A 22,153-nucleotide genomic window follows, 5' to 3' on the forward strand; every position below is an offset into this window, starting at 1 on the left:
CTGGACGATAAACTGCCGATCATTCCATATTACACTAGTTTCTTCATCAAATCTTCAATTCCGTGCAAAAGGTATGTTAATTGTATTGTTCAAGTTCATCATTCTAGGTTTAGTTTAACCCTAAATCTCTCGAATTGACCAAATCGGGTCTAAACCCGAAAATAATATGCGTTATTCTATTAGTATATGATGAATGGATTGTTGAAAGTTTGATTGTTAATGTTTAATTGAAAGGAACAATTCGGGTTTTGGATCTTGAGATGATGATGGTCGGGTATTTTGTATATATATTAGTGTATTAATTATATAGTTTTATTGAGTATATTGTTAGAACTTTGGTTCTTCATGCGTGCTTTTGTATTTCAGGTAATTGATCGTTAAAGATGCTAAATGCGAGACCTGTACGAGCATGGAATGATATATCGGGAAGACCGAAACATGATTTGATGTCTTGGGAAGTGTTACAAGGATTCGGGAAGAGTATGGATGAGAAATCATAAGCCAATGCTAAAACTGAACAAGATGGGTTGACAAAATGCGACCTTGAAGTAAAACGAGCATATCCTGAGCTAGAAAATGAGATACGGGAGCCATAATATATGAATTTTGGGTTTCTCGACGACAGGAATATGAAAATGAGGTTTTCTTAGGTCGCGATATGCGATGGGATGGTCATATGGCTATCGCGTATCGCGATGGACATAAAAAACGGGAAAATTAGGTTATAATCATATTCTTCATCATAAACAACCCTAACTCCGTTTTTACGAAGAAAAGGCGATTGCAGCAGCTCCAAGAGGCTATTTCCACCATCATAGCTTGTGCCAAGACCCTCCGCATGATTCATATCACCCGTATTGAAGATTTGATGATGTCTAGACTCGGCTAATCTTCTAGAATCGCACCTAGGATGTATAGTTTGTAACCTTTACAGTTTTTCTCATATGATTAAGAACACTTGTGTATTATTATTTATGATTGATATATGATTATTGATGTTTAGTATTTCTGTGTGTTCGGTTGGTTTAGGTTTATGTTGGTCTGAACGATATGTTACCAGTTGCTAGATAATTAGTCATATAACTGTTTGGTTAGATTGAATACGATAAAACATACAATTGCCCTTAACTGAGTCACACTGGCAAGGACTGTTTGATAACCAGTGTCGTGGGTAAAGTAATTGTTGATGTCTAAGGTTTTGTCTAATTGATCAGTTTTCGGTTAATCGTTAATAATTAATCTGTTAGGTTGCATGAGATAACTGTTGGTTGCTTACTTGAATTCCTGGGTGTGATTTGCTTTGTTAACTGCTTACAACTCGTTTATTTGTTCGTTGCTTAGTTCTCTACATTTACTAAAATTGCTTGTGTGATCAACACTAAAAATTAGTCACTTCATAATTAGAATCTGTTACACGAATACATTGACCACATACTCCTTGTGATACGATACCCTACTTGGTCTAACTATTTAGAATAATTAGGTTTTTTATTGACTCAAACGACAGTCATCATATGAATGTCTAACAAACTAATAAACCCAATTGTCATAACCAGTTAGAAACGAGGGTTTGAATCTGAATAGGGTAGAAATTGGTATTAAAAACACGAGTCGTGTGCGAAACAACATGAATCATGGTCAACCAAAAGTCAAAAATCAACAGGAAAGAAACAGCAGCAACAACATGGTACCGTGCTTTGCTCTCTTTTGCAGCAAATTGAAAATTTTTGTCAAATTTTGACTAATTTGGGTATGAATTGCAGATGGCCGAGTATGAAGACGATGTTCATGCATTCTTAGTCTTTACCGGGCGAAGGACAAGGGACAGATAGACTAATGCAAGACTAACCTACCTAAACAGACGATTCCCATAACCAAATTTCTACGCTTGCCAATATACATTGCGCCAAGTTAACCAATGGGACCGATACAACACATTTGTGAAAGGGACGTGGAAAAGGGTCTTTGAAAAATGGGAGAGGTAGTGACAGAATTGATAAAGGAATTTTTGGCGTCTTTCAACATTAAGAAGAAGAAATTTAACATGTGGGATGAAGATGCAATCGAGTTTAGATGTTGGGGTGAATGGCATACAACTTCTGTCACCCAACTGGGAATTGATCTGGGAATCTACACGACCGAGGAAACCGACTCAGACATTTGGTTTACTGCTAAAACAAACTTTGCAGATGAAGATGCTGACGATGAAGCTGAAGCAGGAAACACGCGATTAGAGGCTTGGGAACAACTAAGTTATGGTACTGAAGAATACAATGCAAGCGTCTCAAATAGCACAGCACTACGTGACCTACTCATGAGATACATTCACCGTCTGCTCAGTCACACTACCGCGGATCGAGGCCGAAGTGAGGGGGTGGTTAACCTGAGGGATCTTTGGTCGCTGTACTGCATGAAGAATGACATACATTGCAACATCACGATGTTATTCTGCAAACTTTTCACGACAAATGCAGCTGCCAAGGGAAATACCCCCATTTTTGGTGGCCCGTGGATCTATAACCTTTATAGGGCTTACAATGCAGACACAGAAGGAACCCGAAACCCAGATCCGATAGCCCTCAGCCTTGTCTATTGTGAAAGCATGCAGATGATTTAGCAAATCGGGCAGAACCCAGATGTGTGGAGATTTTGTGACAGATATAACCAGGTTTGGGACCCCGAAGACCCTGCAGAAATGATGCTTCAGGATGTGCACGAGAGAAGAGGATCACCGCCCAGACAGTACCGTCGCCGCACCTACCATCAACGAGGAGGCTCATCTTTATCAGGGGCCGGCCCCAGCTCGTCACACAACAGCCGATACTCTTTCGAGAGTATATATGGACTCATTGATCAATACTCAGCTAACACTACCGCCTCATTTAACAGTATTACAGAGCAGATGGCTGCCTCAGATGCACATCGAGCAGCCGAATATGCAGAGACGAGGCGAGAGATTGATTGTTTGGGCTATCGCATGGACAGACAGTGGGGACCATTTGACCCGGACACAGGTAACTGTGACTGGCAGCACTGGTAGGTCGGGCATGAGCATGGGCATGGTTTGGTAATACTTTATGACATTATTATGTGTGTTTTTAAACAGTTTACTTTATGTCGTACTTTTTTGTTTGTTTATTTGTTGGTTTGAATACTTTTATGGCCGTAGGTGCCGAGACATTATGGTAGGTACTAATTTAGCCCGATAGGGCAAGGGATGGAGGATTCCATACACAATTTTCAGCAGTTTATGCTTGGTTCTTTGTGTTTGTTTGCAGTTTTATATTATACATGTACAAAAACAGGAAAACGGACGATAAACAGGGGACGCTCTGTCAAAATTTCGTTAACCCGTAAGGAAGGGGAATTACTTGACCAATTGTTTGTTCAAATAATTATAAATATTCTCTAATCAACAAATATTTTTGCAGCGAACAAAGATTATTTTTAGAAAACCAGAAGAGAAATCCAAGAAAATGTTTTCGCAAATAACCAATTACTAAAGGAAAGTGAAAAAGTAAAAAGAAGTTATGTAATATTGAGAATAAATTTATGCAAAATATGGCGTTATTACCCAATTCCTCCGTTACTGTGAGATAAACCTCGTGCCATATAGATATTTTTCGGAAGCTTTGAGTGAGTCACATGTTTCGTGTGATTTAGAACTTGTCGCAATTATTCAATTCAAGACCGCACGAAGCATTGTGTAAAGAAGAAGGTAATATTATCACAATCCCATCAAACCATTCTCCAAATTACAAAACCCAAAAACCTTAACTTAAAACCTACCACTTTATCCATCTCACCGGTAAAATACAACTTTGGTCTTATACCGGCAGACCCTAAAGAACTGGAAATGCATTCTTTCGATTTCAATTTCCTTTGCTGCATACATTTCACAAAACCTAGGTTGCCTCCAGAACTTAGGGAGAGAATCTTTCTCTTAAGCAATGAGGTGAGGAAAAAGTGGCGCCAAGAAGAGCAAAGGCCACCATTTTGTGGAATTTCCAAAAACTCAATGAAGAGAAGAGCAAAAAGATACGAACGATGCTTAGGTCGCGGAAACTGGTCCCACGAAGGAAGATGTAGAAGGAGTCAAACTCAGTCTCAGCATGAATATACCGAACTAATGAGGGTGGGGGCTATTAGGCTAAAAGCCGAACGGTACACTAGAGTTGGAAGTTATGTTCAGAACAGGATTGAGGAAGAACTGATCCACATCCTCGACAAAACTGGTCTTGACGATCTGACCTTAAAAGATTCACTAGGTATCTAAAAAAAATTATCATCGGGATGAAAAGATAACTATCGAAGACATCTCAGAATCCTCGGTTACCAGAAAAGTTGTATTTACCATCCTCCACCAAGAACCCTTATCCACCACAAAATACCAAAATTCCAACTCACACAAAACCAACCCGTATTACCTTCTTATTTATGCAACCCTTCACAAAGGTGGAGGTTTGAACTTGTTACAAGCTTATTTGTCACAGGTTGCATTTTGACTAAGAGTGTTCACATACATACATCACAGGTATGATCAGATATAAAACCGAGTGTGAGTGAACATTGTGAGAACGTGACGTTTTGCTTAAACGAAGCTAATAAAACAAAATTTTCTTTTTATTTATCACTAATTAAGATTGGTTATTTTGTTTCCATTTTCTCGGAGCTCGCTTAAGGGATGGCTATAATCCAAGTTGGCTGTTTTTAGAGAATATTTATAAAAAGATTGCTTGAGGACAAGCAATGTTCAAGTGTGGGGATGTTTGATGTACATAAAATTATACATCTTTTCGGCATCAAATAATCTCTAAAAACTGCAATTTCTATCAAATAACATAGCATAAAAGGCTACTTATCATAACAAAATGTAATTTCAGGTGAAACCATGCCCCAAACGAAGAAACAAGCGAAAAGACAAAGAAAAACAGAAGAAAACAAAAGAAAAACAAAGAAACACGCCCCTGCCTCAAGAAACACGCCCCTATGCTTTTGAACACCAGAAAAGAAAAAAATCTACAAGAAAAGACAAAAACTGGGAACAAAAGCACGGGACTGTGCCTCTCAACCATGGGGCGGTGGTCACCTTTCAGAAAAGACAAAATGATATTGGCACATGTCATAAAAATGTGCGGGGCCGTGCCTCAGGTAGCACGGGGCTGTGGTGACTCATCATGTACGATTTGACAACATGCAACTGGGGCATGTAGACACGAGACCGTGTTTAATAAAGCACGGGGCCGTGCTTCTAGCTCCAGACAGCCTATAAATAGAGGCTCTTGTGTCATTTGAGAAATGTGCCTTGAAAAGAATTCTATCTGGTTTTCTCTTATAAAAACACACAATAACACTCACGTAGAAGATTTAGTGAAGAGTTTGAAGGCTTGGAGGTCATCACCATCAACCATCATCATCATCCATCATCATCATCATTAAGAAGGAAGATTCGTCTACATTTGGTTAGATTGTTCCAAGTTTAATCATGTATTTGTTATCATCATTCATCTTAATGATTATCATCATGCTCATTGTGAGCTAAACTCCTTTTACCATCTAAAATTTATGAAGAAGCTTTGTTTTACTTGATGATTATTTAAAACATGTGGTGTAGTCTAGTAAAGTACATGGTTATCTTACAATTATCTTTTGATGAGAAATGTTTCACCATCTTAAATCACTAATTCAAAGTTGGTGGTTGTCAATTCTATTGGCAATCGTTCATGATCGATACATGTTCTTGAAAGATAGAAATACTTTGATACATTATCGAAACATGGATCCTTATATTGTACTTAGAAATGATGAGATATAAGTTATGATGTATTTCTCTAAGTCTTGTAATCCGAAAATGGCTTTGCTTAGGATATCATGGTAGTTAAAGAAATCATATGTTAATGGAATGTGTAAGTATAACCTACTTAAATCAACCAAGGGGAGGTTGTGTGAGTTAACTACAACCACCCGAAGTTGTTAGAATTGGTATTTGAGAAATCGGAGTCAATCCTAATCTTTCTACTTTACGAAACTACTTGCCAACTTAAATTGACATTTTGGAGGGGGCATGACGTTAGGAAAGGGTCGACTTTAAAATGCGCATGTTACCTCCCTAGTGCCAAAGATGCTCACTTAAGGTTTAAGGAGCTATCTATCATATATTGCTATGTCAAGTTTACCACATGTTTGAATATTAATTATCAATGCTAAAATGGAGTGGATTATTGATCTTAGATGGTAACCTTCGCATAATTGAACAACTCGTTTAGAATCTCTCGTCTTGGTCACCTATATATTATATATATTAGGTATTTATATTTTATAAAAAGTTCAAAAATTAACCTCAAAATGATTAAAACCTCCGATTAAAGTAAAACAACGATTTATCATTAGAAACATTTGTGTCTACGGATCGATACTTGGTTCTTACCAATACTATTCTACATATACGATAGGTACACTTGCCTATTTTGTGTGTGTTTAGTATTTGTAGAAATCACTTTTATAAATTTAAAACACGATTTTGTGTAAAAAGCTAAATATCCAAATCATTTCATCTATTAATAATTAACTGCAACGCACAGCACACATCACATACTTTTATTATTATATTTTAAATGCATAAGAAGAATTGTAATAGTTGCTTATAAAATATAAAAATTTGTTTAGTAAAAACATCTCATTTCCTAACTTTCTTATGCACCACACTTTTATCATGTGGTAGCCATAATCTCATGATTCAAGTAAACACTTTTTTATATTTATATAGTTTTTTTACTAATGATGAATCATGAATTTCTATAAATATTGACAAAATATAAATAGTTATAAAATACATTATAGTCATTGAATATGCTAAGCCATAAACTTACAAATCATCTTAAAACACCATGATTTAAGGATACTTGTTTCAAGTAATAAATAAAATATGTCACAAATCGTCTTAAAATGCCATGGGCAAAGGATAATCGTTACAAGAAATAAATAAAATATCAAAAAAGGTGTTGAAAAACGCATTATCTTTTTATGTTACAATTTAATCAAATAAAAGCGATGATACAATTTATTCAAGTAGATATTCATAAATCAAGTTATAATATGTCTCTAACATATTCAATAATTAAATCAACTTCATAACAATATCATACATTTTGTAGATAAATGTAATATACATAATCAATCAAGATAATATAATTATAGTGCCATAAAATGAGGTATGATTCTCATGAATATGAATTCAAATAAAATCAATTTGTATAATACTATTTAGTTATCATACTCGAAACTAAAATGCATTATGTAGTATTGAATTATTATGAAAAATGAATCATGAAAGATATATATAGATGTTAATATGCCATTGAATAACTAATAAATAGGAATATTTTATTTTCCTTAAATTAATTTTTTTAATAAAAATGATAATGAATTTATAATATGATTATACATGCAATTTTTAGTATTATTATATGTGTCTAAGCGCAAAATATTAAATTTTTATGTATAAGATCGGTAAATAAAATATATAATCACCTGTTCTTACAACAATGTTCATTCATTACCTAATCAACATTTAAACCATAAATCATAAAAAGTTAATTGTTCGCATTTTAAATTGACGCTTATATTATAATAATGTTGATTTTTTTGATATTTCAAATCCTTATTGATTAAATACGTGACAAAAAAAGAAGAATAATTAATATAAATCTCTAACATTACACAATATTTAATGAACTATAACATGGTTTATACGTGAGAGAATCAAGAAAAGAATAATGAATAATAAACCTCAACGTAAGCCAAAATTGTATGAATTATAATATGGAATTTTTTAGGATGATTAAGACAAGACAATGAATATTAAATTTTAACATAACTCAAAGTTATATAAATTACAAAGAGTTATATATTTTTATAGAATGTAGACAAAAACAACAAGACTTACCTAATGATTATATTACCTTACTTCGAAAGTAATTCGCAGTGATAATGTGTTGTAAAAAAATGGTCTTAAAAGAGAATGGAAGAACTCCTTCAATGAGTATCCAAGATCAAATACAAAATATCTCTATTTATATAATCAGTAAATGATAATTATTAGTACAAAATTTGTAAGATTTAGAATGTGAATACTCACCGATTTGCTTTCATTTCACACAACATTAAAAAAAAACTTCTTGACTTTTCAAGATACCAAACAAGACATGTGATTTATCATATAAAATTCTCTCGATGTCCTTATAATTCATACAACTCAACTTGCCTAACACCTAAACAGGTCCTCTAAATGAAACAAGATGCATAAAATCTTGAAACTGCCTATCGGAAACAATAGCTACATAGTTCCTTGGTTCATTATCATCATCCGTATTACCATCGTCTCTGGCTGCGATTGTTAGATTGTAATCTGTTCCGGTTCGTGATTTCATCTCACCATATACCAACTCGTCGAAGAAAAGTCGACTCATGGCCTCAAAGTTGTGTCTTGCTACCGCAAACTTCCCGACATCCACCACCTTTGTGTCACTCAAATTCTTGATTGGCCTCCAATCAGAGACAAGTGTGTCGCCTTCCGAAGCAAGTGAGATCTTCAAGAAAATGGAATCCGGTAATAAGATGAGGATTATAAACAGTAGAAAGTGAAAATTTGTAGGCATTTTAAATGTGAGAAAGTAGGAATGAAAAAGTGAAGGAAGAAGGATTGTGGAATTTATATTACTAAGTTCACATGGAAAAACATGTAAGCTGCCATGATAAAATTAATTAATTTAATTATCTTGTTTGCTACTTTTTTGAAACATATTTTATTTATCAATCTAGGATAATTTTTTAAATAATAACTAGTGGTGGTGTTATTCAACATGTGTGCTGTAGTAAGGACGCGGCACAATTTAGTCGGTATTAGTTTAGTTTGTTACAGTATTGGTATGGTACCGCCATTTGTTATAGCAACAGAAAGAGAAAATTCAAAATAAAACAGATTAAAAAAGGGAAAAAAACTAAAGAAAAGAAGAGAACTCAAAATAAAGTAAATGAATTTTCCTTTTATGAAATAACTAAAACTGTAATTAAAAACTTAATCAATAAAAAATATTAATAAAATAACATAAATAAAATAATAAACATAAAGAAGATGGTTAAAAATAAAAATGTAAGGCCCAAACCTGAACACCTTACGTAAACGTTGAATTTAATAATAAATACAGTCTAACAATAAGAGTGAATTAAAACTTCACGGAACATACAATTTACAGAACCATTCAAGTTACGTACAAACACATCATTTATGTCTTAACTTTTTTTTTTTTTTTTAAACATACTCATCTTCTTCTTTAGATGATAGTCTCTTTTTCAATGGTCATGTATGCTCCTCAAACTAGATGTTTCAACCTATTTTTTTTTTTTATACTAAAAGTCAGCTACGTTGAGTAAATTATAGATTAACAAGTAAGATGTTATTCATACACATACATACACATTCGTGTCCGAAAATACTATTCTACACATAACCTACACTAACATTCTTTCTTACGTTCTACATTACTTTATGTTGCATAAGTATTAAAGGTCTTGCTTCCTAATTCTTCACAAGTATTTCTAGGGCTTACTACTCGATTCTTACACTTATATTACAAGGGGCTACCTCCGTAATTCTCATACTGATATTTTGAGGGTCTCCCTCCCTAATTATACACATATATTATTAGGGTCTGTCAATCTAATTCTTACAAAGATATCATAAGGCCGGGTTTGTCACCCTAATTCGTACACATATATAAAAAGAGCCTGTCACCTAATTCTTTCCATTAAACCGTTCATACATGCAAGTATATAGTAAACACATATGAACACATTCTCAAAATATACAACTATAATTAAAATAATATACATTAAATTCTTCATTTCGGAGTATGCACACAACTATAAAAAGTTAAAAGGAAAAAGGGCTAAAAGCTCACCGGAATCGTGTTACGTTTAGAGTCGATGGTTACTCCTAATTTCTTCAACTGAGCACAACTAATTGTTTTAACATATAACTGTTTATCAACTGAACTAACAAATTCTAACTGAGCTACTTAACTAAACTAAAGAAGCTAGCTAAATTAACTGAGCTAACTACTAGCCGAATTAAATATACGACTTACGTCCTAGTTTTATTTTTACAACTGCACCATTAAGAATTTTCAGTTTTTACCAACTTCATTCAAATTGTTAACTCCATAAAGTTTTACCATTAAGTCAAGGATACATCCATTTGTATAATTTATATTTTTTCTTTTTTATGTTATTTTTCTTCTTCAACGTCTAACACCTGCAATAACCCCCCTTCAACCTGCCACTTGCCAAAGCCGGCCACCACCTAAAGTTACGTCAACCAAAAACAATAGATCCAACCATAGGTTTGTTGGATTTATGGACCGATTCGATTAACTGAACACACCTAACCGAGTTATGACCTGTGAGAGTTACACATTGGGTAACGAGCATAAAAAATCGCTTAAACTAGTTAACCGTATTAACAATTATTAAGGAGTTTATAATGTTCATTTATTTGATAAATGAACATGAGGATGAGATGGGGTTTTATGGACCTGGGGGTGTAGTTAAACTAACTATTATCTGATTAAGTAGTTAGTACTTAGTATAACCTAATGATCAGAGGTTAAGATTTTAACCTAGCCACCAAAAGGGTACTCCAAATCATCCCTTGTGCCTCACCACCACCAACAGCCACCTCCCTCCTGCCCGCAAGAAACAGTCGCCGCTGCCCAACCGCCGTCCCAACGTCGCTGCCTTAAGGCCACATGCTATCGGCTGCCTCCGTGCACTGCATGTCACACCCCAACCTACGGCGGAAATGTCGGGGCGTGAGCTGATTGTCACAACTCTCAAGGTTACTATCATACGACATTATAAGTTTCAATATCTATTTAATAATTTCAAATAAAACAATTACAGTTAAGTACATCAACTATAACGAAATTACAACAATGATTAATTAAGTTTGTATCCTAAAAAGTATCTCTACGTGATTTTCATCTTGCTAAACAACCAAGCTGATAACCTGCAAATGCATATATAATATATTTTTGTCAACAACAAATGTTGAGTGAGTAAAACACCAGTTTAAGACACAACGGTAATAGTATATATAATATATAAAGAAATATGCAAATTGTTCCTGTGAGATAAACAATTAAACCATAGCACATACACAAACAATCAAACATAAAGAAAGGGCTAAACCGTTGCCATGCGAATGGGCATTGGTTACCAAAAATGAGGAGTCGGTGAAACCATTGTCAATGCATCGGACGTCGGCCACTATGACGGTCGTATGATCATACTAGACTGAGAATATGTTGGACCTCTCCGAATGCGGAAGCATATAAAGCAAGTAGGAAAATAGCAAGTTAGGCATAAACTGATATACACACAAGGATTAAACAATTGCGATTTTGAATACTAAATAATTATTTAAATATGATGCGATACGCATATGTCCCCAAAAAGGTTAAAAATAAGTAAACGGGGGAGTGATTACTCACCTGATCGGATGAACGAAATATAAGTGATGATGTGGGAATGATGAACCCCTCGGGATATACCTCAAGAATTCCTAGTTAAATAATATTAATATGAATTAATTAATAATGAGACAATGTGTATAATGATTTAAGTGTCGAGTGATTAGAGTTATGTTTGGGATTAGGATGTTTATTAATTTTATTGATGGATTTCTACTGACTATTATTTCAAAGATTAACATTATTATTTAACATTTTTTTATTAAAGTCATTACTTTTAATATTTTAAAATTACCCTTGATTGTTTAATATGATAACCATATAATCAAATTTATAACCTAATAGTTTAGATAACTAACTTTGATATAAAATACACTTATAATTATCCGAATAAATAAATAAAATACGAATGTATAAATAAATAGTCATAATAATAATGGGTAATTATTTAGTTATAGTATGTAGTAATATAAATAAACATGTTTTAATCTTTTAATAAAAATCTATTTAATTCGTTTACTAGATAGATAATATGTATATATATAAGTAAGTTTATAACGACGTTCAATGATGACGAAGAGTGAACCAAAGTTCCGGGTTTAACTAAAGAAAAATTAGATTTACTATTATTATTTGTGACAATCGTCAATTTCAGGTTAACTCCGTTAACTCAACTCCGTCAATTCAAACTTAAGATCACTAAATCTATAACGCACACTTCATTACATTTAAACTAGGGTTTAAATGACGCTTAACACTTACTACATGTGTAGTCTTTCGGGATTTGCACCGAAACGCAAACGAGTTGACGCAAACGATTGATAAATAAACGAAAAACGTCAAAACAGTAATTATGTGATAATTATGTGTTAGACTTTTGTGTTATGTGATAACATGGTTATAAACGTTAACTCAAGATGAAAACAAGTTAGTTAGGCTAGAAAAGTAATACTTAGAAGTGAGAGGGACTTGAGTGTAACTTGTGTGTTTATAAATAGATCCTTAACCTTAACCCAAACTATTATTCTTCTTTCCCACAAGTTCCGATCGCAAACCCCACCCCCCCCCCTCTCCTTGGCTGCCGTCCACTCTACATACACATTCAACCCTCAAATCAAGTGTTTGATTGAAGAACTAGGTGCTAGGAAGGTATAATTGATCATCCTTTACATTCTTGTTGATTGATTTTGATGTTTAATGGGTTAATTGAAAACCCTAGATGAGCCGATTTCATGTATGTATGAAGTTAACATGATTGTTGTTGATTGATGATGATTTGATAACTATATTGAATCTTGTTGCATGTAAGTTGTTGTGTCTTTGATTTGAGTTCAAACACAAACCCTAATCAAGTATGTAATATGTAATTGATGTGCATGGATGGTGTTTATGGAGTCTAGAGGGTCATATGAATGCATGATAGTTCATAGGTTGTTAATATATTGAGTTTGGATGCAAACAGTTTCTGGACAGAATGTGTATATGATGTTTAAGTGACTGTAACGAAGTGTAAACGTGAAAATTGGTTGAGATTATTGGTACTGCAGTAAACTAGGTTGAGTCTAGTTTCTATAAAGTATAAGTTTGTAATTTTTGGACAAGTAGAAGTTAACTTTTATGATTTTACAAAAACGTTGTGCAAAGCTGAGCTGTTAGACCTGCTGTTAGGTTATGTTGTAAATGTTATATCTCATGAACTACGGGACCAATTGGGTTGGTTCCACTTCTGGAAGTTGACTCATTGAGTTAGAAACCTAACCCAAGTGGTCTTGCATTTATTGGATTTTTCGTTTAATGGGAATTGCAAATAACATTCTGTTGTGCATGAATCTGACTGTTATGAGTTTGCTGTAATGATTTGATGATCGTGAGAAAACTATGAGGAATAAAAATGTAATAAAATATGTTCTGAAACCTAAGACATATGTGCTTCTGTGATGATTTTTGGTAAATTAATTGAGATGCTATGATCGGTGAAGTAGTACAATCTTTCTAGTAGGATTTCTGTCTCGTTGAAACTAGCTGCTGAGTTTTGTGAAAATGCATGAAATATGATACATGCTAATTTATTGTCGTGTTTTGACTAAAATGCCCTTGCGGGGAATAACTGCTAATTGATTGTCATAATTTGACCAAAATGCCCTTATGGGGAATAATGGCTAGTTAATTGTTTATTGTTGACAAAATGCCCTTTCGGGGAAGAATTGCTAGTAATGTACGTTATGAATACATGACACGTATATGGTTGCTTACACATGTGATGTGTCACAAAAACACTTGTTAAAGTCACACACGATTCACGAACGAAACACGAAACATGTTATGTGCATAGGTATTATGTGCCGGGTCTAGAGACTTGATAATATTCCGACACTTAGAAAAATCTCTTTGTTGTTTTAGAACGTTAGAGAGAGTTTTTCGGTGATGCGCATCTTGGTGATTTATTTTGGAAATTCTTCGCAAACAGTGAGTTTCACTTTCCCCTTTTTAAACTTTTTAAACGCTTTTCACTTGGAGGAGATAACATACTCCGAAACGCATTTAAGATTTTGTTAATATAGATTATATATCACTTGTAAAGACTAAGTGGCAAACGCGTAAACAAAAGTCCTTCATAACATCGAACCGGTTAATATTTGGATAATAGCGAGTCACTGTTGAGTAGTACTATTGGGTTTGACAAACCCCACCCAACGCTAAACTCGACTGGATGTCGAGCGGGTGTAATCTTGGCTAAACACATACCATGGTCTGGATGACCTGGTGGCAAGGCAAATTGATAAACTGTCAGCTTCGGTGTCGAACACTTAGTAATACTTGTTGTATAGACTAGCTACCTATCGATATATAATTTGACATAACACTATCTGGTAACGCAAAACGCCGTAACGTTGTTACGCAAAACGCTTAACGCAAAACGCTTAACGCAAACGCTGTAACGCTGTAACGCTGAACGCAAACGCTAAACGATTTATTTTTATATAACTTGTGAACTCACCAACCTTGTGTTGACACTTTTAGTATGTTATTCTCAGGTAGCCGAGGCGGGCGCGCGGTTTAGGAACATGCATTGATTGTAAACGTTTTTGTCCTGCAAACTTATTTTTAACGGTTATCTTTGGTTTGAAGTCGTCCTGCGTGACGCAACTTTTGATTAAAGGTTTTTACGCTTCCGCATTTAATTACTCGTAAACGTTTTCATGGTTTTGAAACTTTATTTTATGGTTTGATTATAACTGATGATTCCGATCCTGCCAGTTCACACCCTCTGACAGTAAAACTCCGTTAGTGGATTTTGAGGGTGTGACAGATTGGTATCAGAGCCATTGGTTATAGCGAACTAGAAGCTGCATGCATACTAGACTATAACCGCGACGACCCATTAGTTATAATGATACGCGCTGCATAGGTTTGTGTAGTCTTGTAATCTTATCTCTTTACCTCTTTCACTCATACGCGCGCGCATACACGGCTTACCTGTAGGAATGTTGACGCCACCCTCATCATCATCCGATTCGATGATGCATGCTCACGGGAAGGAACCGCAGTTACCTACCGCCTCGCCACCCCGAGTAGTCCCGGAACTCGAAGCTCCCGCACCGAAGAGGTACCGCCTATCCGGAGGCATTTACGAAAACGACGTTAGCTGGGATTGGTACCCTAACATGATCAGACGTATGGTCTATCGCGAACAAGTTCCCCCGTTGCCTCACCCGAACCACCCTGCTTATCCCAACACCCTACCACCCATAACCGAACCTGTAGAGAGAGTTCTCGCAGCTGTTGTTTCATGCTTGGAGCGTGACGTGGGTTACATGCGCTATACGAGGGAGAACGTTTCCAGAATGTTAATAGACAGAACCTAGACTAAGGAGGAGATTGCCCGCATGGCAGCGGCAATGAAAGAAATGCAAGAGACTAGCGGTCAACAGATGAAGGTTATGATGAAGATGCAAGCTGAGATGATAGACTTGAAAGAGCAACTCCAAGAAGCAAGGACCCGAACCGAGATAGCTCTAGAGCGTTGCGATGTCTTACAAATGCAACTTGCTCAGAACGCAGCCGAACCTGAGGCAGAGCCTGAGGCCGAGCCTGGGGCAGAGCCTGAAGTGGAACCTGAAAAAGACCCCGAAGAGGAGCCTGAGGAAGATCCCGAGGAAGATCCCGAGGAGGAACCCGAAGAAGAACCGGAGGAAGAACCAGCTGAGGAGGAGGCACACTCAGAGGTGTCCTCAGATGACGACATCTAGTGATGATGACACTTAGATGGAGGGGTTGTCTCCATCCGAACTATTATTTTTCTATGATTTTAAGGATTGATTGGAAATACTTTGTAACGAATACAATGGTTTAATCATGAATTTTTATTTAGACTAATATGTTGTTGTGATGTGATGTTGTTTCTTATTTCTTTCTTACCTATCTTTTTATTACATGTATGGTGTGTTGTATATGAAAGAAAAATTCATGTTTAACATTTTATACTGTGATTCTAGGAAATAGCTGGAAGAAACGCTGGACGAGGACGTGGTAACATCAGCTTGACTGCAGCTGAACTCCAAACTCTGCTGAACGACCATGTTGCTGCCGCTTTAGCCGCACACGTTCAGAATCAAGCTGGAGGTCCGAGTGGAACGTGTACCTTCAAGAACTACCTTGACTGCAAGCCCAGTACGTTTAAGGGCACTGAGGGAGCTATAGGCTTCCTGCGTTGGGCTGAGAAGGCTGAGTCGGCATTTGAGATGTGCAATTGTCCCCCCTGCCAGTAGGGTCAAATTTGCTGCTGGGACACTTGAGGATTCCGCCCTCACTTGGTGGAATTCAAACGTCCAGATCCTTGGGTTGGAACTGGCTAATGCGGTGAACTGGGAAGAGTTCAAAAACATGATGCGAGAGGAGTATTGTCCGAGAGAAGAGATTTCAAAGTTGGAGTCGGAATTTTGGTCACTGAAGATGGTGGGTTCGGAAATCGAAGCCTACACTACCCGTTCGCACGAGTTGGCTGTGATGTGTCCGCGGATGGTGGATCCGCCGAGCAAGAGGATCGAAATGTACATTGATGGGTTAGCACCGCAGATTCAGGGCATGGTAACGTCTTCCAGACCAGCCACGATCCAACAAGCGATCCGTTTAGCTCACAAACTGACGGATCAGGCTGTGACCCAATGTGCGTTACCACCTAGGGGTTCGACCGTTAAAGCCCGTGACAACCAGAGTAACGACAATAACAGCAACAGCAACCCGAACAGCGGGAAGAGGAAGTTTGACAACACCAGATCTTCATCCTCGAACCTCCCACCCCAACAACACTACCGTAAGCCCGAATTCACTCGGAGCTTTAACCCTCAGAATCACAACAACAACAACAACAACGGTAGCGGGCAGGTTTCGAGCGGATATGCTGGGAAATATCCAAAGTGCAACAGGTGCAACTATCATCATGTTGGCCAGTGTGACCGTGCCAAGTGTCAGAGATGCGGAAAGATGGGTCACCAAGCGAAAGAATGTAGAGGAGACCTTGCGGCAAAGGGTGCTCCTAAGCCACCTATGACGACGAAAGGATGCTTTGAATGTGGGCAGGAAGGTCATTTCAGAAAAGATTGCCCCAAGCTGAAACAGAATGACAACAATGGGGGTAATGGAAGTGGCAGTAATGGTGGAAGCAATGCAAGGGAAGAGCGTTTGTGATTGGGTCGAGTCAAGCCCGCAATGATCCGCACGTAGTGACTGGTAAGTTCCCTGTAAACGATTGTTTTGCTTCTGTATTGTTTGACACTGGAGCTGATAGGAGTTTTGTGTCGAAAGCCTTTAGTCAACTCTTAGACGTAACTCCAATTCCGTTAGATGCTAAGTTTCCTGTTGAATTAGCTGACGGTATGACCATAGTAACGACTCATGTACTTGCGGGATGTAAGTTAAAACTGTCAGGTCATATCTTTGATATCGACCTTATTCCTTTTACGCTTAGTAGTTTCGATGTCGTTGTCGGCATGGACTGGTTATCCGAGAACCGAGAGGAGATTATATGCCACGATAAGATAGTCCATATTACCACCCCTTCCGGCGAGATCATTTCGGTCCGAGGCGAGAGAAGCGGCATGACCACCAGCGTCATTACCCTTATGAAGGCGCAAAAGTATCTACGAAAGGGTCATCCGGCAATTTTGGCGCAGATTGTTGAGAAACCTGCGGAGGAGAAACGAATTGAAGATATACCTGTGGTGCGAGACTTCCCGGAAGTTTTCCCGGAGGACTTGCCCGGACTCCCTCCTATTCGTCAAGTCGAATTCCAAATCGAGTTGACACCCGGTGCAACACCCATAGCACGAGCCCCGTATCGGCTCGCACCGGCGGAACTTTAGGAGTTGTCCACTCAGTTGCAAGATTTGTTGGATAAGGGTTTTATCCAACCTAGCTCATCGCCGTGGGGAGCCCCTTTCTTGTTTTTCCGAAAGAAAGACGGGACTTTCCGAATGTGCATCGACTACCGGGAGTTGAACAAGGTGACGGTCAAGAACCGTTATCCTTTACCCTGAATTGATGATTTGTTTGACCAGCTTCAAGGATCGAGTTACTACTCGAAGATCGATCTGCGATCTGGTTACCACCAGCTGAGAGTGCGCGAGGAAGATATTTCAAAGACGGCTTTCAGAACACGGTATGGTCACTACGAGTTTTCGGTTATGCCTTTTGGCCTAACCAACGCACCAGCCGTATTTATGGATCTCATGAATCGAGTATGCAAGGCGTACCTCGACAAGTTTGTGATTGTTTTCATAGATGATATTCTCGTCTACTCCAAGAACGAGACTGACCACGAAGATCACTTAAGGGTAATTCTGGAACTATTGAAGAAGGAACAACTGTATGCTAAACTCTCGAAATGTGAATTTTGGCTTCGCGAGGTTCACTTTTTAGGACATGTGATCAACGAGAATGGTATCCATGTCGATCCCAGTAAGGTAGAGGCCATCAAAAACTGGGAAGCACCTAAGACTCCGACTGAGGTGCGACAATTCCTAGGACTGGCCGGCTTCTACCGGCGTTTCATCAAGGGATTTTCAAAGATTGCTCAACCCCTCACCGCTTTGACTCACAAGGGCACTAAGTACAATTGGGGTGACGCGCAAGAATCCGCTTTTCAACTGTTGAAAACCAAGCTTTGTAGCGCCCCTATTTTAGCCCTCCCCGAGGGAACGTAAAATTTTGAGGTACACTGTGACGCATCTATACAAGGTCTCGGTTGTGTGCTGATGCAACTCGAGAAGGTTATAGCCTACGCCTCTCGACAACTACGGGTTCACGAGAAGAACTACACGACCCACGATTTGGAACTCGGAGCTGTGGTGTTTGCTCTTAAGATATGGAGGCATTACTTGTACGGTACCAAGTTTACCATTTACACCGACCACAAGAGTCTCCAACATATCTACGATCAGAAGGAGCTAAACATGCGACAGCGTCGTTGGGTCGAGCTGCTCAAAGATTATGATTGTGCCATCAAGTACCACCCTGGCAAGGCCAATGTGGTGGCCGACGCCCTCAGCAGAAAAGAAACAGATAAACCCAGACTGGTGAGAGCTTTGCAACTCACGATTCATGCCAGCTTACCCGATCAGATTCGCGATGCGCAACTTGAAACCAAATCGGATGGGGTCCGATATTTTAAGAACCAGATTTGGGTTCCACGTTACGGAAAGTTGAGAACTCTAGTGATGGACGAAGCTCACAAGTCCCGATATTCTATCCACCCTGGCTCAGATAAAATGTATCATGATTTAAAGGCACTTTACTGGTGGCCGAACATGAAAGCCGACATTGCCACCTACGTGAGCAAATGCTTGACTTGTGCCAGAGTCAAGATAGAATACCAGAAACCATCTGGTCTACTGCAACAACCGGAACTCCCAATGTGGAAATGGGAACACATCTCAATGGATTTTATTACGGGTTTACCTAAGACACCGACGGGATGCGATACCATCTGGGTGATCGTTGACCGGTTGACTAAATCGGCACACTTCCTAGCGATTAAAGAAACGGACAAAATGGAAAGACTGACTCGTGTTTACATGAAGGAAGTAGTGTCGAGACACGGAGTGCCTGTCTCGATCATTTCCGATCGAGATTCTCGTTTCACTTCGCACTTTTGGAAGTCGCTGCAAAGCGCACTAGGCACCCGTCTCGATATGAGTACAGCATACCATCCTCAAACGGATGGGCAAAGTGAACGAACTATTCAGACTCTGGAGGATATGTTGCGTGCATGCGTTTTGGATTTCGGAAAAAGTTGGGAACCCCACTTACCTTTGGTAGAGTTTTCGTATAATAACAGCTACCACACAAGTATTAAGGAAGCGCCGTTTTGAAGCGTTGTACGGACGGAAGTGTAGATCACCACTCTGCTGGGCAGAGGTGGGTGACAGCCAAATCACTGGTCCAGAACTGGTACTCGAAACTTCGGAAAAGATTGTTCAAATCCGAAATCGCATGGCAGCAGCACGAGATCGCCAAAAGAGTTACGCCGACAAGCGCCGAAAACCTCTCGAATTTCAAGTGAACGATCGAGTGTTACTCAAAGTCTCACCTTGGAAAGGTGTGGTTCGCTTTGGGAAGCGAAATAAACTCAACCCACGGTATGTTGGTCCGTACCGGATAACTGAGCGCATTGGGCCGGTGGCGTACCGACTGGACCTACCAACAGAACTCAGTGGCGTACACGATGTATTCCACGTATCAAATTTGAAGAAATTCCTGTCTGATGAAACCCAAGTAGTTCCTTTGGAGGAACTGCAAGTTGATGAACAATTACGTTTCATTGAGGAACCAGTCGAGGTTTTGGATTGGGAAACCAAAACGCTCAAGCACAGCAAAATTCCAATCGTTAAGGTTCATTGGAATCCGAGACGTGGACCGGAGTTCACGTGGGAACGCGAGGATCAAATGATGAAAAAGTATCCTCACCTTTTTGAAGGGCTAACCAAACACAGAAAACCGCGAAACTCGGCAAACCGTCAGACATCACCGGAGGTATGAATTAAATTTCGGGACGAAATTTTTTTCTACTAGGGGATGATATGACAAACTGAAATTTTTTTTTCTTACTCTTTCAGACACTCATCACGACTTGACTCAAATTTTCGGGACGAAAATTCTTTAACATGGGAATGATGTGACAATCGTCAATTTCAGGTTAACTCCGTTAACTCAACTCCGTCAATTCAAACTTAAGATCACTAAATCTATAACGCACACTTCATTACATTTAAACTAGGGTTTAAATGACGATTAAGACTTACTACATGTGTAGTCTTTCGGGATTTGCACCGAAACGCAAACGAGTTGATGCAAACGATTGATAAATAAACGAAAAACGTCAAAACAGTAATTATGTGATAATTATGTGTTAGACTTATGTGTTATGTGATAACATGGTTATAAACGTTAACTCAAGATGAAAACAAGTTAGTTAGGCTAGAAAAGTAATACTTAGAAGTGGAGGGACTTGAGTGTAACTTGTGTGTTTATAAATAGATCCTTAACCTTAACACTAACTATTATTCTTCTTTCCCACAAGTTCCGATCACAAACCCCACCCCCCCTCTCCTTGGCTGCCGTCCACTCTACATACACATTCAACCCTCAAATCCAGTGTTTGATTGAAGAACTAGGTGCTAGGAAGGTATAATTATTCATCCTTTACATTCTTGTTGATTGATTTTGATGTTTAATGGGTTAATTGAAAACCCTAGATGAGCCGATTTCAGGTATGTATGAAGTTAACATGATTGTTGTTGATTGATGATGATTTGATAACTAGATTGAATCTTGTTGCATGTAAATTGTTGTGTCTTTGATTTGAGTTCAAACACAAACCCTAATCAAGTTTGTAATATGTAATTGATGTGCGTGGATGGTGTTTATGGAGTCTAGAGGGTCATATGAATGCATGATAGTTCATAGGTTGTTAATATATTGAGTTTGGATGCAAACAGTTTCTGGACAGAATGTGTATATGATGTTTAAGTGACTGTAACAAAGTGTAAACGTGAAAATTGGTTGAGATTATTGGTACTGTAGTAAACTAGGTTGAGTCTAGTTTCTATAAAGTATAAGTTTGTAATTTTTGGACAAGTAGAAGTTAACTTTTATGATTTTACAAAAACGTTGTGCAAAGCTGAGCTGTTAGACCTGCTGTTAGGTTATGTTGTAAATGTTATATCTCATGAACTACGAGACCAATTGAGTTTGTTCCACTTCTGGAAGTTGACTCATTGAGTTAGGAACCTAACCCAAGTGGTCTTGCATTTATTGGATTTTTCGTTTAATGGGAATTGCAAATAAAATTCTGTTGTGCATGAATCTGACTGTTATGAGTTTGCTGTAATGATTTGATGATCGTGAGAAAACTATGAGGAATAAAAATGTAATAAAATATGTTCTGAAAACCTAAGACATATGTGCTTCTGTGATGATTTTTGGTAAATTAATTGAGATTCTATGATCGGTGAAGTAGTACAATCTTTCTATTAGGATTTCTGTCTCGGTGAAACTAGCTGCTGAGTTTTGTGAAAATGCATGAAATATGATACTTGCTAATTTATTGTCGTGTTTTAACTAAAATG

The 22,153-nt window shown here is 37.7% G+C and overlaps 1 protein-coding gene across 1 annotated transcript; it reads right to left on the reverse strand.

Annotated features, from left to right (window-relative positions):
• Positions 1 to 8,270: 8,270 nt before the first annotated feature.
• LOC143565292 (cysteine proteinase inhibitor 5-like) lies at positions 8,271 to 8,657 on the reverse strand. Its single transcript, XM_077052301.1, has one exon. The coding sequence runs from the start codon at positions 8,655 to 8,657 to the stop codon at positions 8,271 to 8,273; it is 387 nt and encodes a 128-aa protein (XP_076908416.1).
• Between the last annotated feature and the right edge of the window lie 13,496 nt (positions 8,658 to 22,153).

The sequence above is a fragment of the Bidens hawaiensis genome, unplaced genomic scaffold (genome assembly GCF_021521415.1).
Source record: "Bidens hawaiensis isolate Kalapana, Puna unplaced genomic scaffold, B.hawaiensis_p1.1 tig00022315_1, whole genome shotgun sequence".
Classification (NCBI taxonomy): domain Eukaryota; kingdom Viridiplantae; phylum Streptophyta; class Magnoliopsida; order Asterales; family Asteraceae; genus Bidens; species Bidens hawaiensis.

Excerpts from the sequence above, each read along its gene's own strand:
- LOC143565292 (XM_077052301.1), bottom strand. The coding sequence starts at position 8,657 with ATGCCTACAAATTTTCACTTTCTACTGTTTATAATCCTCATCTTATTA.